Below are 18,792 nucleotides of genomic sequence, written 5' to 3'. Positions count from 1 at the left end.
TAACATACTTGTGTAAAAATTATCAACATAAAAGTGATACCCTTTATGGAACAGGGGAATCATTAGGTCCCAGACACTTTTACCGCTTTGCCCCAGAAAATCAGGACAACCAGAAGGGCCAAGATGGTGACCTTTCCCCTAATGTACCCTGAAGGCAAGGGTATTGCCGCTCTCGCAATGTTTGTAGAACTTCACACCATACCGAGAGTGCTCTGAGGGGATAAACTGTTTAAAACCTTACTGCCCTTTATATTTCATTAGCGACTTGTCTAAACAATGTTTTGTTGGGGGGTTCTACACTTCAGCACATGTTCTAGCAGAAGTTCTACCAGAGGCCAAATTTTGTAAAGCCTGTCATACTGGGGATGATCTCTGGAATGCCAACGGCTGTTATCGCTGAAGTGCAAAAAGCACCGCAGCATTTTTTGCTCTGGCCATGGTTTTGTAGGGTTGGGGCTCCAGTAACCACGGATTGACATTTTCTTCACAATCCCCATTAGCATTGTAAGGGACCAGAATTTTTTAAGCTCAGGGACATCAGTGGGATGCCAAATATTCTCCCTGGCTACAAAGCTACCTTGATTGACCATGGAAGGGGTTAACAAAATGTATGAAATACATAATTTTATTAACAATTTACTTTGATCGCTGTCACTCTCCCTCACTAAATACAAATGAGGAGAGAAGGGCAGAGATCACCATCAAAGCCCTTGTCTGTAAACGCCGCTATAACTGCAACCAATGAGATCACTCCTATAGCGATCATGTGATGCGGAAGCATCACAATTTGCTGTTACTAATCTGCCTCTGATGCGAGCCACGCAATTACAGCGAAAAATCTCTGAATGCTTCCGCTGCTTGTTCAAGCTCATGACGTGACAGCACCGTCATCAGTCATCAAGGGAAGGATTGCCATGACGGACCTGGCATGTCATCGATCGTTAAGGGGTTAAATATACCTTTGAACTCTCTACTCCTATATTATTGTTATTATTACCTGCTACAAATGCTCCTGATTGTCTCCTTGAGGATGATGGAGTTATTTCCCTAGTTTATTGTTCCACAAACCATTAATTGCACTCTCTGGTATGTTATACAATTTTTTTAACATTTAATTTAACATTTATTTTTATGAAAGTTAACTAAAATGAGAAACACACACATATATTTAAACAAGCATTTACATAATGAATTATGAGTGCCTGCTTTTGGCTCACAAGACAATTGAAGGTTCCTAGCAAAATAGGAATTGTACTTAATTAAACTAAGAAAGGCTTTGACGAAGCGCTGTTTCTAATGGTTTAATTTCAAAATCCAACCTTTTCCTACTTAGCCACTGGCTTCCTCTAACTTCACACTTAACGGCATTGTAGATGTCGCATTTATGTCCAGTTCTAAAAAAATATTCCAGCTGCCTAAAAAATGGTTCATTCTGTTATTTTACAAAAAATGTCTACGAACAGGAAATCGGAAGCGACCAGTTAAAAATGTTAAGTAGCAAAGGGTTAAAATAGCCTCCTACAGCAGTGGATTTCTTGTGCTGTGGAAGGTGAAACCTGAGCTATTCCCTAATTTTTGTCAAGCTGTTTCCGTTCTATCACATGACTTCTCCCAAACTTTGTGCTGCAGCTAGAAGACTAACTAACTGCTCGATGATAACTCGCAAGAAAGGGCTGCGCTCGCATGGACTCAGTTCTGGCCCGGATTATACCGTGAATATAGCAAGAATCCATTTTCATCTCATGAGGTAGAGCGAGAATGTCAGAAACCGGAGCAAAAAGCGATGTTACTAGCAGTGCGAATGCCAGATCTGAAGAAGTGTCTTCCTCAAGCGAAGCTGAACATCCTGATGAGGTGGGAGCAGAGCGTTTGCACGCTAGCTGGGATTAGATTGCCTGGATTGTGGGGGATTAATGGTTATTTAATTCCCAGGAGCGATCAATGTGTTACGGCAATGATATAGATGTGTTAAACCATGCAGAAGTGATTGCGATGCTAGATGGTGACAACTAACAGTTTGGTTTTAATTAACGCCTTAATGGATATATCCTGGGGATAGGGTTTTCGGGGGTGAATCTAAAAGCAATTCTTTTGTGCATTTCCTTTTTTTCTTAATCCCTTTCTATTGTTTTATTTTTGTTGCTGGGTTATTACGCTTTGCCTGTCTCTCTGGCGCTGAAAGGGTTAAAGTGACCTGCAGATAGAAACCAAATAAAGTTAATATACAGAATGAATTCACTTTTTTTGTAATGGCTTTATGGAATGTTTTTATTAACATTGGAGTTGAATCAAAAATGTAGTTTTCTAGCAAACTAGAAAATGCTAAAATTCAAGTATATTACTGAACGTGTGGCTATACATAATAGCCATGGGATGGGGATCTCATACGGAAGCGTGTATGATGTATCATCCAAAAATACTGCAGAAATATGTGTAATTCTAATGATCATTAATGTGAGTATTTTTTAGTTAGGATTCCTTAAATATTTTTTATTATCATAATTCTTAATGTTTTATGTAAGAGATAAACTTCAGAAAAGTTTCGACAAGCTATTCTAAACTAATATTCCCAAAATGTTATATAGGGACGGTATGGATGGTATCTCATCTGAAATTCTGGAATTTGCTGAAACTTAGATTTCAACGGCCTTTCCTTTCAACTTCCTTCCACAATACTATCCCCTTCCTGGACTTTGTACCGTGTGCATACTCAGGGATTTATTCCCCACCGGCAAAGCAGATGTGTCCACGGGACATTAACACAAATATCCTATGGATCTACTCAACAGCGAATGTTATTTATCTAAACAGAGGTTTACATTCAGGACTAGCTGTGATCAGTTCCCACGTGACAGATGTGTATGGACCATGTGATTGTAAAGGATATGAACCAACACCAATAAACCATTTGTTTTTCACATAAACCTTTAATATTAGAAATAAATAAGACACTGACAACAATACAGGCCATGGTCTTTTATTTAGCTTACAATGTATCATTAATAAACTACATACATGAACAAAACTTTGTAACCATAAAAAGCACTCTTGGCCCAAGCCCCAGATTGCAACCACACTTAACTACTTAAAGACCAATCGCCCTAAAGCCAGGACAGTCAAATACAACCGGTTCACCCCCTTTCTATTAATTTTTTTATTTTTCTTACAAAAAGGGGCAACCTTAACCCAATAAAAGCCATGACAAAAACATTGTTTAAAATAATTTTTTGGGTGGGCGCCTTAGAAGCAGTTCCTCCGTCTTCTTAACCTTGGTCCACCAGACGCTACAACAGAGGTCAGTGCAGGCAGCTAGCGGTTTACCACAGGTGTGACAGAAACGCACCTCCACAGGTGTTATTTATAGGGCTAATTCCCGCCCTTTGCGCAGCCCGCGAGTGCAAGGCAGTCAAAAGCACGGTAAACTAAATGGCTCGAGACACCCTCGAGCGCAAAAGGCATGAAAAACTAAGCAGCGCAAAGCAGCGCAAAGCAGCTAGAAGCTTCTACCTTTTTTATTTTTTATTTTATTTTTATTTTTTTATGTAACTACTGACCTGAACCAGTTATCTAACATGACCTTTAAATTACCCCTCTATCCCCACAACCACATGTCGCCCTTACTGCTAAATTGAGTCAGGGCTTTTCAGATATACTCCTTTATGTCCAATAGTACTGATTATAATGTAAAGGAAACGGGGAATTGGTTGTCATCAGATACGTTTATTTTCAGGGCCCACATCTGTATCTGGCATTACCTGATTTTTCTTATCTATTAAGTAATACAACCTCAGAATCAAGTCCTACTAACAGACTATGATTTAACCAAAATAAAACACTAACATTAAACATTAGACAAAAACAAAATACTAACCTTAAAGGGGAAGTGCTTTTATACTGTAAATCGGAACTAACAAATGCCATGATGCGTAAGATGCCAGACTGGTTGGGAGTTATGGGAGCTGGACTATAAACTAACCCTAGCTTTAATGCCTATTTGAACAAAAAATACATATATACACATTTGCCGAAAATAGTATCTGAGCTGCCATAATTAATGTCAAAGAGTTGTGTAATAAATTAAATAACTGTGATATAACTTGTATATTAATGAGGTTATTATAAAAGTCATGTTAAAATTTGATGTCACATTGTCATAAAACTATAACAGCAGTTGTCTGGTGGTACAGTTCCTAATATCACATGAAAAGTATGTGTATGTAATGTCACAAATAACACTTTTACTCAATCTGAAGAAAAGAAAAAAAAATTACGTTTTTTTTTATATATAATTGGGGTTTATTTACTAAAGGGAAAGTTTGGAGGAGAGTTATGTTTCAGTTTCCTCGCTTCGTTATGAAGGGCCAAACCTGGCAGATTTCACTAGTTAGATGGACCAAACTGGCCCTGTTTTAAGCATAATTCCGTCTGACTTTTAAGAAGTTTCACTGAATTACCTACACATTATGCAGGGCTTCCCAACCAACTTCTGCAGCAGAAACTCGCTGGGTTTGGCCCTTCATACTGTATAATAAAGTCAAGAGCTGAAACACAACTCTTGTGACAACCCTTTCATTAGTAAATAAATACCAATATTATAGATATATGTATAATGTATATATAATTTTAATTTATAATAAACTTATATGTCGCCCTGCCTCCCATGCAGTTGGTGCCTGTTTAGAGAGGCATCACCGGTAGCGTGGTTCATGCTAGGAAGTTTTAGTCGGGCAACTGCACCTCTCTAATTAAGATCGTCTTTCTGAGAAAATGTATTCATGACTCCCTGTATGTCTGATGTTTCTTTTAATCAGAACCTTCTCCTGGCGGCTGCCTACGTGTATGATGCCCAATACAACAGAAATATTCCCTTTGAAACGTCGCCACAAGCAGTCAGGTGAGCGAACGCAATGGCTGTCATACGTATTGGCAAGAATTGTCACACAACTAATGGTCGATGTGTACAAATGCCCACAAAGAGATTTAGCTAAAGATTATCTTCTGAATTCAGCACTTTGGTAGGATTAGAAACATGATTCTTCATAACTAATTGCTATACAAGTGCGCCTGCCTATTAAGGCATAGTCCGCAAACGCAAAGTATTCCCAATTTTGCAGTCATAACCAGCAGACTGTAATGTTATGGCTTTGCATGATTTTACCAGTTATGTCAACTTCGTGCAAAGCTCATGCAGTCGTTGGTCTTGTCTTAGGATCGGGGGCAATCCTAGCTCCCTATCCCGTGCCCTGCCGCTGCTTGCCCATTCCCTTATGTCTGAGTAAAGCAGAGCGCTAAGATGTTATAAAAGACCCTTTTTTAATATGAGTCTTTTATAACCTTACTTAAGTTGTTTAATTTACATTTTTGTTTGTTTCTTTACATTGTGTAAAAATAATAATAAAAAAATGAAGAGGTAAACTTAGTTCACCAACTTCTCATTGTGATTACCCACTCGGTATAGCAGTGCTCCGGAACCCCCGCAATTTAATCCCTTTAAAATTTCTTCTGAATTTTTTTTTTATTTTTATTATAAATGTTTTGTATTGTAGACTTTATTATTTTTACAACCATTGGGCTATGCAATTAGCAACTTACCTCTGCATCATTGTGGACTTGTCCTTGGCCTTGTTTGAAGAGCCTGCTGTCTACCCTCTGCCATTTCTGGTATGTATGGTGCACTGTATATAACGTTATAATGTTCTTGAACTAGATGGATATTCTACTATTTTATTGTCTTAAATTAAATCAATTCCTCAAATAAATAGCCTCTGATTAAGATCTCTAAATAGCCTAAGATTCGCAGAATAGAGAGCTGGAAAAATGCTTATTGGGAAATTTCCCCATACATCCAACTTAGATTTGGTACACATAAACTCATCCTAAATCAAACTTTCCCACAGATAACAAGGACTGAAACATACTGATATCAAGTTTTGAATATTGTTTATCTCCATTCTGCTGAACTGCAAGTTGGTTCCCAGCTAATCCACCAAGTAGGGAGTAAGAGCACAGCAAGACAAAATAACACAATACAATAACAAACTGGGACATATAGCTCTTTGTCCAAAGTGTTTGCTTATTTTGTACACATTTAGTATTATTTCACTATTTTTTTTTTTTATACATCAAGGCACTGATGTAAAAAAAAAAAAAAGGTATGGCTGCACCAGAGAACTATTTCATGAACACTCTCGCCTTATTGCATATTAAAAGGAGAAAGTCCCATGGAAATTTCTCCTTGAGGATACAATTCAGTGCTGTGGACACTAATCTAGGTTAAAAATCTGGTTTTATCTATCTTTTTTGAATAAAAACATTCTTTCTACAGGCTTAGCGGCTGCCATTGTTGTCAGTCATGTATTATTTTGGGTGACTTTCCCTGCTTTCCCTGAACTTTTTCTACCATCCATATACAAGCAGGTCACTATGTACTTATTACTGTTGATCAGTCTTTCCATTCCTCCTGCAGTAAAAAAAAATACTTTTCTGTTATTAGGTGACGGCCGTAGTTGAAGTGTTATGTCTGATGGCATTCTTTGGTCGTCTGGTGCACTTTAGTAGAGTTACCCCACGCAGAGTCTTCTGGAAGGATACAAAGAACATATGCGTTATGGTCACTATAATGGTAAGTCATCGTTCACTTCATTTTCTACATAGGATACCTGCCGTGCTGTTAAGTAGATCTGTCCATACAGTGAAGGCAATATTTTTCTGCTTTTGAAAAAAAAATTTGTGAATTTCTGTTTATTCTTTATATTTCAAAGGGGCTTAAACTGTAGGTTTTTGCGCTAATCTACTCAATTACAATATAAATCGTAGTCCATAAGTTGAACTTTTTGTCAGCTTCTTTATTACCCTATGAAATGCCTCTAGGGCTTAAGGTTCAGATTTTTAACAGGATTTTCCATGAAGCTTTATATGAACATTGTGCATGCACACAGGTTGTGAGAGTATGGGGTATGTCTGTAAAGTTTTCTGACTGCAAGCTTAAACTATATAGATGTTATATAAAAAAGTTTCAAATGTGGTCAATAGTAATCAATAGAATCTTCCCACTGATTGATGGACGTAAAACTGGTTTACAAATAGAACTCCTTTATAGATACGATCCCCAGTGTCTCTATGTGAATCAAGCCTAAATCATTGTATCACATCTCCTATTTTTATTTTCTTTGTGGACAGCTGAACTTAATTGATTTGATCATTTATGGAGCTCTAAGTATTGCTTACGTACACAGCGTTCGATGGTCAAGGGTATTACGACCTATTTATCTGGTAAACTTTGCTGAAAGTCGCCAGGTAAGAAAAACACTTTGTTCTGTTTCTCTGATTAAGCCATTTTTGTTCATTCTCGTTTATTCTTTTACCCTTCTCGTTTATTAGCTAGCTTAATTTCCTTCACACGCCAGAAAGTGATTCTCCTAGAGATCAATAATTTACACAATACTGCAGTTACTCCGTGTTATTATTATTACTATTATTATTATTATTATTACTACCTGTGTCTATACTTACTGTTCTAAAGATGGCTTTCCACCTTTAAGGTGACTACGTAAATCAAGTGATGGAGAAGAAATTTAAGGCAATACATTGGAACAAGTGCCCTTGAAAATATGCAACAGCTTCTTGCATTATTATTGATCGTCTTTAGAAAAACATTTATCGCTGAAACGGTTTTGTCTATGATGAACTGTGAACGTACTTTGGATTTCTCATTAAACCCTGGGGCGATCTGGTTGGGGTTCACCAGGATAACCAGTACAGTTGTTGGGTTAGTTTTGCCCCATAGGATTAATCATTTTGCCATATGAATTTTGAGGTTTGTCTGAGGTTTTTTTTTGGGGGGGGGTGAAAGGGCAACCTCAGTTTTTAATCTTGTGAGATGTAAATGCCGTAGCATTCTAAAATATCTTGCAACCAAGACTATTGGTTCCATGATTTCATTAAGTCTGGTTTTTAAATATGTATCTTATTTTTGCTCACTCTGTACAGATACGCAGAGCATTCCGGAGTATACGCAACACATTACCAGAAATCCTTTATGTCTTACTCCTGTTCTTGTTTAGCGTTCTTATGTTTTCTCTGATGGCACTGAAACTTTTTGGATCCAGGTAGATACAAACATAATTGAACTTCTGTTTATTATTTACTGTTTTTTTTTTTTTAATTTTATATTATCAATTTTCTACTTGATATTTTATCTCTTAGCCTAATGGAATGATTCTGAATGTACATTTGGATTCATTATTGCATATACAAAAATAAGAGGCACCAATCGATAATGGCATACTTTATACGATTTGCATAATTTCATCTTCTTTTTGATGTGTGTTTTGTTGCAGTATCATGCAATATATGGTGTGTGTGTGTGTGTGTGTGTATGTATGTATATATATATATATATATTGTTCTTTTGCTATAAATAAGATAATATATTTATTCTTCTTCTTCCAGAAAGCTTAAAACGGCTGAAGGAGAACCATATTTTGAAAACTACCTCGAAGGTGTATTTAACCTATATGTACTGGTAACGACTGCTAATAGTCCAGATGTTATGTACGTATTACATCATCAATTTTTTGGTCTACTAGACGCAAAATTATATCACAGAAATTGTCTATATTTTGTCAATTTATAATAACGTATTTCTTGTTTTCTGTTTTGAATTTAAATGTTAAGTATTTTAAATATTTCTTAACATTGTTTATATTTGTGTTTTTTTTTTTTCTTCAGAGTGTATTTATCATTAATGTTGGTAGCAAACAAAGATCTATGTGATTTTATCAGATGCTTAACCCGAAGGAAATTATTTGCTTTAGATCTTTTTGCCTGTCAATCAGTGAATGGTTTCTGAATATATTGGCGCTTAACATTTTTATTTGGTGTGTTCCACAGGATGCCGGCCTATGACTACAACTGGTGGTATTGCATTTTCTTCATAGCCTACATTATACTCAACACCTACATCTTCATGTCAGTCTTCCTTGCAGTTGTTTATAACAATTACCGAAAACATCTAAAGGTACTTTTTTAGTATTTAAAATGTGACATCATTTGAGCCATATTACCATGCCACTTTTTTTTTTTTTTTTTTTTTTTAAACAATGTATGGATTTGCTTATTTGTGAGAACCAGTGATAAATTGAAATCTACATCGGGAATATTTATTTGTATGTGTCAAAAAGGTCATATGTCTTTTCCCTCAGATTAGGTCATATCTCGACACTCTGCATTAAGCAGGGCCAAAAAGCTTCTTCAGAGGTCTGGGTCTGTTTCAGGGCAGATGTTTGACCCCCCCATTGGCCACTGTGTAGTGCACTAGTGAGGCCAGTCGCCCATTAGAGAGGACCGGGGTAGCTGTTCCCTCTCACCTGCCACTGTAGGCAATTACAGAATTATTACGCTACAACCCACTGTTCAATCAGCACTACATATAAAGAAAAAATGGAGGAGTGACGTGTTCGGGTGCTTTATGTAATTAAACCATAAAGATACAATGGTAATTCCAGTGATTTGTTTGTCGCTCTTCCGTTTTCTAAGCACTTGAAGACAAAATATGCACAAGAAGTTGACTTAAATCTTGATTTTGATTGATTACACATTTCTAGAATGAGATCCGTAAACTAGCTTACATGAAGCGACGCAAGATGATGGAGGCCTTTGGTGCCGTAAAAGTGAAGGAAGGTTCAGAGTTTGTCGTACCAGAGGCCAGGTGGAAGCACCTTGTGAAACTGGTGGCACCCGACATAAGTAACTCCCACAGAGAACTGCTCTTGCGAGTATCTGCTGATGAGAACACCGGGCATGTTGGTGAGTAGAGTCAAAAAAAAAAAAAAAAGCATGTTCCTAATGTGGGAGAAATATTGGTATCTCCATGCCGATAGATGAAAATATTGTGAACATTACACATTATATGAGCAAAGATATGTGGACACCTGTTCTAATTAGATGATACACCTATATGAACCCATTGTTTACTAGTGTATGAAATCTCTATAGACAAACTTTGGAAGTAGAACGACCCATACTGCAGAGATAGGTGACTTTGAACATGACGTAATTATATAATGTTATCATTTCAACATGTCAGCGTATCTAGAGTGAAATGTGATATTTCCTCTTTATGGGAACTTCTGGGGGGAAAAAAAAACAGACATTAGGAAAAAGTGCAGTAGCTTTTATGGGTTCTACGGAGTGCCTACCTACAGAAATTATTAAAAAACATATGCCGCTTATTTATGGAAGGCAACTTTATGAAATTCACAGACCATGCTTAAGGAAAAGAGAGAAAAAAACAAAACAAAAAAAACCCAATATATATATATATAGATATATATAGATATATATATATATGTTTGTGTATATATTGAGCCCTTTTATTTTCGTTTTCCTGCTCAGTTACGCTTAGATCGACCAAAACATATTTATTTGAATGTTTGTAGCTTAGATCTCTGGTACATTTAGAATGCCAAGAGAATATCAGAAAGGAAACTCTGTCTTGTTTTTCACATAGGAAAGGAGTCCTTTATGCGCCTGGCTGACCTGCTAAACATCAAAGTGATCACTATGAAGGCACGTATGCACCCCTTCGAAAGCTGGATGCCTTATTTATACAAATCTACTTTAAGTCGCTTCATCCGCAGGGTTGTCAGGCACAAGTAAGTCAAAATATAACCCGCTACACGATTATATTTTTGCAGTTTGGCTCATTTTGTTTATGATCAAAAAGAAAAATATATTCCTTTATAACAAAGTCAGAAGAGACCTTGGTGAAATGTCTTGGTGGAGTTGATCAAAAGGCAGTGGTCTTGAGATCAAGGCCCCAGCTGTCACTAAGAATGGCCCAGGGAATAGTAAGAAATCCATTGTGACTTGATTACATTATGTCGGTAATAAGGCGGCATGCAGTCAATGTGTCTACCAGTGATGTCAAGGCAGTGCCATGATCAATGTGCACTCTATTTTGGGAGCAGCTCTTACTGACAGTTGTTGCGTACGGTGACCGGTGATGCTCATGGTCTCTCTATGACCAGCACCATCACCATATATATATATATATATATATATATATATATATATATATATATGTGTGTGTATTTTTTTTAAAAGATACATGAATGACTACAGCTAGCGTTTAGTTCAATTCTGAATGCTAGTTGCATATGCGGTTGGAGTCCTTATGTTAGATTATTGACTCGTCTAGAATACTGACTCTTGAACTCCATCCACCTTGACATCATGGGCTAATTACTCCGTTTCAGAGAGCCCTTTGGTTCCATAGACAGACTTTTCCCACACAGAGCTTCCTACCTCTACATGCCCTTGCAACTTAACCCTTGCATATATTAACCTTAACATTTGAGACTACTCGTATATACTTAGTTTATCCAACCAGCAGGTAATTTTAATAGACACATTTTTGTTTAAAAGAAAAAAATCAATAGTATGTTATAATTGTGACTTATTATTCATTTCTTTTTCAGAGGATTTGTTTATGCATTTGATGTGATCATTCTAGTGAATGCAATTTTTATTGCCCTGGATGATGAAAACCCATTGATCTCTAATGCAGAATGGGTATTCCTTGGATTATATTTAGTAGAAATACTTCTGAAGCTGTACACTTATGAACCCCGGACATTTTTTGCCAAGAACCAGTTCTGGAACTGGTAAGCTGTTTTTGTTTGTTTGTTTTTTTGCAAATCTTCATGATATGATACTCTACTGAAGCTTCAGGAATTTGAAAAATAATCACAAGTCGGGCTAGGTTCTATATAAGACCAAGAAGTCATGTGTGCTATGAGCTGGGTGTTCTTATGGTTAATCTGCATGCATATCAGCAGCTGTAGTGTAAGTTACTGTAACTGCTCTGCTCCTTTAAAATCTAAGCACACTCCATTTTGATTTTAGTTTTACACATGTATAAGCATGACAATTTCAACTACCAGATAACCTTTTATGAGCTTATATTAAATATATATCCCCCAATGGTTTTCTTTTTCCCATTAAAAAAAAAAAAAAACGATCATCCACTTAAATATTAACATTCACACCTCGCTGGTACTTGTGGAATTGAGTTTCCTTTTTTCTCTCCTCTGATTTTACAGGTTTGATACGTTCATCATTGTTGCTGCTCTAGTTGCCACAATTGCCAATGCAGTGCTGAAGTCCTGTAAGTATTCAATACCCTGACATACAACATCTAGAACAACTTGCTTGACCCTTTTTAATTTACATACAGACAGCAAAATGATGCACTACTTGCTACGCCCTGTCTACCCATTGTACTGCACTTCAAAATATTACCGTAGTTGCTCGATTGTGAGGATCTGGGTCCCCTGCAGAGCTGCGGGGAATCTGCATCTTAGTCTTGTAGTCAGACAACCTCAAGTATGAGACAGTTAATTTCCAGTCCGCCGAGCAACAACAAATAAAAGAAAAAAGCAATAATAAGGGTGGTAACAAAAAGAAAATCAATAAACCTCACTATATTGGTAGCAATGGTACTAATACAAGAGACAAGCCCTCAGATATATCTGTATTTTAATGTTTATAGATTATTAGTGGGATTTTTAATAGATGCAAATAATGTCAACCTTCATTAAAAATATACTTAATTACAGGTAAAAATACCTTTTTTTTCTTTTTTTTTTTTTCATCATTGCCATTATCACGGGTTATCAGCTGCAGTCTCCAAAGCCATCAAATATAATAATGAAATATATTTATATGATTTCCCCAAAACAGGGATAAACTCTTCTATATCGAAGCAGACAAAATTCAGCATAATAGAGCACCATTATATTTACCGCCGCTAGTTGCTGTTGTCCAATTGGTCCTTGTAGATATAAATCCAGGTTCAGGTTCAGTGGAAGGAAAAATAACTTTCTTCAAATTAGGCAATCGCCATAAAATTCCAGTTAGCCAGGAGAAGATAGTAAACATTAAAATTATTAGGTAATCAAAGTAATTATGACAGTAAAAATATGGTCCAAAATCTCTAAAGCCCCAAATCAAGTCTTTCTCCTGAGGTTTTTTTCTAAACATAAACTTTTAAAGACTATGCTTATTAAGATAACCTATGGATTGAAATCTTCCGATCAGAATGATGGATATTGTTCTGTTATAATTAGAACTTTCAAAGCACATTTGCACAATCTTATTTCCATTATCCACCTCTGAGAGACGCTTCGGTGCTGTGGAATTTGCATTTGTAGAGATAAGTAGTTTCTTATTTAAGCAGCAAAGACTTTTCATCAAAACGTCTTTGTTCTCAATATATATAGAGAGAAAAATCCTTCATATGATTTAAAGCTAACAAGATGGGTTTGACTTCATTTTGTATTTGTGTGAGTGTAATATGCTAACATATACTACACTTGCTTTCCAGCCTAAAATATCTGACAGCAGTCAACCATGTATCACGTAGCCGCTGAATAATAGCTAGCCACAATTATACTCTACAATGTTATTAATATTAAATAACTGGCAACCAAGCTTTCAATGAAATGAGTCCATAGTCCTCTCTATTTAAAAATGTCATTTTCATTTTTTTAAAAATGGACGTTTTACATGAATGTATATTCCAAGCAAAAACTCTAACTTTTAATGTATGTTTTATTGCTGGATTTGTCTCAACAAGGATGTTATACTAATAATGTTTTTATCTCAGCAAGCCAATATAACAGCCAGCAGGTCCTAGACATCGTATTCATTTTAAGGGTTCTTCGACTCATCAGGATCATCGACAGTATACAAAGGTAGAACTTCACTTCCGTTTTTTTTCTCATAAAAGATGTTTTTATTACAAAATACTATTTTAATAGTAATTTATTTAAGTATACATTTAGTAGACATTTTCTGAGTAGACAGGGTACAGTACCAAACCCTTGGAAGCACACAAGTTGGCTGACAATATATTAAACCAAGCAGAATGTGCCGAATGGTACTTAGTTCTCTTAAGCAGCTCAATTGCTGAATAAGCAGCTGCTTAGAGCCCTCACCTACATAAGTGTGATACAGAAATCACATGTGGGGGTTTTAAATATTAGACTACCTAGTTTATGCATAATTGTGCTTAACTATTAAGGATAGGGCTGTGATAAGTAATTGTGCCGCTAGAATTAGGACAGCTAGAACCAAAAGCCTTAACTGCTTGAGCTACTCACAGGCCAACCAACTCCATGCTACCATGTTAGGGTTACTGTTATAATTTAAATTAAAATCCACTGCTGTGTAGATCACCTAAGGCTGAGTATGTAGCATGAATTCACACAAAAACTAGTCTGTGCTGTGAAATTGTCTACTTTTTGTAGCATTGCTAGTTGTTATACACAAGGCCACCATCAGTAATCTCGGGGCCCAGTACAGCCCCAATGTCCTTCCCAACTGCCTGCCCCATGTCCATCTAATTGTTCCACCCATCGTCCTGCTTTATTCTCCTCCTACTGTCACACCTTGTGTGCCTCTCTGTATTTAGAATGTTTCAGCCAATCAGGGGCCAGAGTACTGGAGGTGCTCCCTTGATGGCAGCCCTGGTTATACAATCTAATGCTTAGAGAATGTACAGCTTATACACTTCCGTTCAAAAGCTTGAGGGCACTTGGGTCACTTCGAAATGTCCTCCTATTTGAAAGAAAAGCCAATTTTTGTCCATTAAAATAACATGAAATACAATGTAGATGTAGATTGTAATTCACTATTATAGCTGGAAACGGCTGATTTTTAATGGCGTATGGAGGCCCTTTATCAGCTGCCATCAATGCTGTGTTCCGATGGCACGTAAGATTTGTAAGCTTGCGAGCAGGGCTCTCTCCACCAAATGTATCGGTTTGTCTTAGTCTGTCAATTCTTGTCTTGTCATACCCCTTGAATTTATGTATTGTATTAAGCGCTGTGTAAACTGTTGGCGGTATATAAATAAAAGATGATAATAATAATAATAATGAAAGGCTAAATGAGCATTAGAAAACCCTCTTCACAATAATGTTACAGCTAGAAATTTCCATGAAAACAGCCAAGTGACCTCAAACTTTTGAACGGTACTGTGTATATGTTTTACATAACTTTGGATTGTTTAAATATATTTAACAAAACTTAACTATGACCTGTAAGTTTGTATTTTTTTTTCTCTCATAGATTTCGAGTAATTGTGAATACGTTGATCAACATTGTACCAACTATGCTGACCTTCGGAGGACTTATTTTAGTGAGTTTAGAATTTTCACTTTACTACATGCAGTGATGATTCCATTAGTACAACTGCCCTTTTGCTGTTCAAATTGGTTTTTTTTTGCTCCTTTCCTATGATATTACGCATTTCAAAAGTGTGAGAACGGAGTATTTTGCTCGCTCCATAATAATGTAATGGAATATTTGCAACTTACACCTTGGTCAACATAGGATAACAAAACAATTTTTGTGTCAATTTCCTAACCATTCGTCGGTGTTAAAAAGTGTATATTTAGGAATATATATTTAGTTACAACTTTAACAACTTGTAATTTTACTTATTTATAGGTAATATACTATGTATTTGCAATAATTGGAATGGAAATTTTCAGTGGCAAAATACAGTTCTTCCCAGAGAACTCCACAGACCCTCTTGCCCAAGACTGTGGAGCTGCAGCATTAAGAGGCTCTGCCTTTGCCAAGGGCAGATACTGTAGGAATAACTTCAACGACATTGCGTCGACCTTTATAGTTCTCGTGGAGCTTACTGTTGTCAATCAGTGGCATGATATCCTTTTATGTCATGGGCCGTGGAGATAATGAGCTTTGAGTTATCTTTATTTGCAACATTGAAACCGGGGTACAAATATAGGGAAGTAAATTGGTTTGGTGGAATTAAGTGTTCAATGTTCATGGAATTTACTTCTGTTGATTGGTGTTGCTGGATTCATATATATTCTGAAAAGGTGGTATTCTTTGATATTGTAATGATTAATATAATTAATTAATTATTGTTCCTTAAAGTAATACTTCTGGCTACTGGGTTTTCTTTGGTTACCCATCCTGCAGCAAAGCTGTATTTTGTTGCATTTCATGTGGTCATCGTCATCATGATCATCAAGTAAGTTTACTCTATGCCTGTTCAGTGTGATTTTTATCCTATAAAGTCATTACTCTGTGATTAGTGCCCTCCCAAATGCTGCTTCTATACTGGAGACCACTTCCCCAACCACAGTTTAAAATAGGGTTCATTCACTAAAGGTAGACTTGGCAGGAGAGTTGTGCCTTTGATTCTCTAATTTCAATGCTTATTATTCATGCCCACACATACATATACATGCACATTCATGCCCTCTCACACACATACATGCACATTCATGCCCACACACCCACATATACATAAGACATCCATGCTCACATACATAAAAACGTGCGTACCCCCTTATCTCTCCTGCAGATTTCTCTCCTCGATTCTTGTCTCCTGGTGCAACTTTAAAATTGTTTAGGAAGGGCCTTTCCAGAACAATCTTGAAGCAGCACGAGGAATCAGGAACAAGTGGTCACCCAGGCCCCTAGAGAGATGGGCCCCATCACAGTTACAACCCCTGTATTTAAGCCACTAGTTTTAATTATGCATTTTACAGGGTCAACCAAGCTCTTCTTGCACAACAAGCTCTCTGGGGTTGTGCCTCTATGATCTATACTGGCACCAAGAAGCTAAAATGCAAATCTCCTAAAAAAATCCAAATGCCTAAGAGGCCTAGCAGTAAACCTTCCTGCCTCCATGGCCAATATGGATAATAACAAGGCTTGGTTATACATTTATAGTATATGTGTTGAATGGCAGGTTCTTGCACTATAGACACAGTGTGTCTTTTAAATACAATTCCTATTTACCTGAAACCAGAAAAAACATAACGATAAATTGAATATGTGATCGTTATTGTGATATATTTTTTTCCCCTGTGTTCTGCAGTATTTTTGTAGCGTTTATTTTGGAAGCGTTCTTTGTTGAGTATTCACTAGAAAAGAGTGAAGTGGAAACTGCCATTGAGAAGAAAATCCAGGAGCTAGGAATGGCTGTGCAAGAGTAAGTTCAGTTTTTCCCTAAGGGCAACTATGACATGAATCCAGCAATGAATGTATCTTGGGTTTGCCTCACCTGGAAAAAAAAAAAAGTATATGTATGTGTGTGTGTGTATATATAATGTATTTTTTTCTGGTATTGATTTATATAGGGGAGACTCAGGAAGCCTGGTAGGCAACATGGAAAATGGCGACAGTGATCTTCGTCATTTTGGAGAGGCAAATCAAAAAGGGCTGATGTTTCGAATTGCTTCAAAACGTAAGTTTATGTTTAGGTTACCGTCCTGGTCATGTAGCCCTTATATCTTCTTAATACTGTTTTGTTTCGCTCTCATACACTGCTCCCTAATATTGCCGCCCCTTTCTAGAAAGGAGAACATTTTTCCCCTCCACTCTTCCTAAGAACAAATATAGAAAAAATAAACCCTCTTCTTTAATATAGCCCTTTTCACCCCCACCATTTCACCTTTTTAAACTTTTCTTCTTCTCTTGCTTATGCTATTCTCTCTCCTTTTTATGTCCCATACCTGTCTCCGGTTGTAGCCCATCGCATTCCAGTGGTGGCAAGTAATATCGGTAGAGTTCCTAGCGGGCTTGAATTAAAATGTCTCATCCCGAGCAGAGATATTGATTTGCCATTTGGATTGATTTATTTGTTGTCCTGCAAGAGTTCTTTGGGGCTTTGTGTAATGTAACTAATTACACAATTATTTAAAGACATTATGAGGGTTGTGGTTAAATGTCTACAACATTTGGGGGAACATTTTCACATGCAGAACTTAATCCATCCATCTTTTAGGGTACCGAACAGTGGACGCATTGCTGCAGCGTATGTTTGAGGCAGAGATGCCTCTAGAAGATGAAATTCCACAGATGGACGAGATATTAAACTTGTCTCCTAATGACCTATATATTCATAATCCTAACTTTAATGCAGCTGCCTAGTTATGGAATGGAATAATCACTTTACACAGGAATCAAGGGAACCAGGAGTTTACAAAACTCGCTGCGCTGCAGGGGACCAGACAGACATCTGATTGCTGGAAAATATGACCTTCATCTTGTTGGTTTTTACATTTCTTCTGAAAGAAGATATAGAACTCCTTTACACAAAAAGGTAGATTACATTTTTGTGATTCTAGATAAGGTGCAAAGAGCAGGTCTTCTTCCCTAGCATGTCAAATCGTAAACCACCTATCTCAATGATGAGCATAATCATCCTGCACCTTGGTATTTATAGCCAACTGGCCCCATCCTGAATAATTAATCAATAGGGTCTATTCGCAAAGGTGTATTTCAACCAAAAATTAGTTCACTCCTCTGAGCTCATGCTACCCCATCTCACTAAAGACATATTCACATCGCCATAAAAAGCGTCCTGCACAAAATTCCCCCAGCCGCAGATAAACAGAAGATTATGGGAAGAAACCTTGACCTTACCCTATATAAAAGATGTAAGGTGTTTTTATGTAAAACGTATGTTACTTGCAAAACTCTAACCCAACACAGGGCCATAGACTGGTGCACAGATTGCCCGAGAGATTGATTTAAGTCTTTAAATAAGGACCTTTTTATTGAAAAGAAAAAACAAACCACCATATAGATGTCTACAAGATCATTATCGCTGTAATGATGCGGCTGATTAATGTATATTTCAAAGTATTGCTGTCTTAGCCCAGTTTTGTAAGTTAAAAAAAAGTATATATAATAATTTTAAGTATCTGAGTAACATTTAATATTTTGTGCAAACTCTTGAGT

The 18,792-nt window shown here is 36.8% G+C and overlaps 1 protein-coding gene across 1 annotated transcript; it reads left to right on the top strand.

The window, feature by feature from the left end:
• Positions 1-1,624: 1,624 nt before the first annotated feature.
• Positions 1,625-18,119, top strand: LOC128484425 (two pore channel protein 1-like). The gene is made up of 19 exons (XM_053460801.1): positions 1,625-1,854; positions 4,812-4,894; positions 5,547-5,661; positions 6,494-6,622; positions 7,180-7,296; positions 7,990-8,108; positions 8,452-8,553; positions 8,893-9,019; positions 9,606-9,807; positions 10,511-10,655; positions 11,481-11,666; positions 12,105-12,169; positions 13,670-13,757; positions 15,136-15,205; positions 15,517-15,736; positions 15,979-16,069; positions 16,925-17,038; positions 17,187-17,293; positions 17,834-18,119. The coding sequence occupies exons 1-19, from the start codon at positions 1,759-1,761 to the stop codon at positions 17,977-17,979; spliced, it is 2,322 nt and encodes a 773-aa protein (XP_053316776.1). The 5' UTR covers positions 1,625-1,758; the 3' UTR covers positions 17,980-18,119.
• The last annotated feature ends 673 nt before the right edge of the window (positions 18,120-18,792 follow it).

This window comes from Spea bombifrons, chromosome 3, assembly GCF_027358695.1.
Source record: "Spea bombifrons isolate aSpeBom1 chromosome 3, aSpeBom1.2.pri, whole genome shotgun sequence".
Classification (NCBI taxonomy): domain Eukaryota; kingdom Metazoa; phylum Chordata; class Amphibia; order Anura; family Pelobatidae; genus Spea; species Spea bombifrons.
This window is presented reverse-complemented; position numbering and strand designations above follow the sequence as displayed.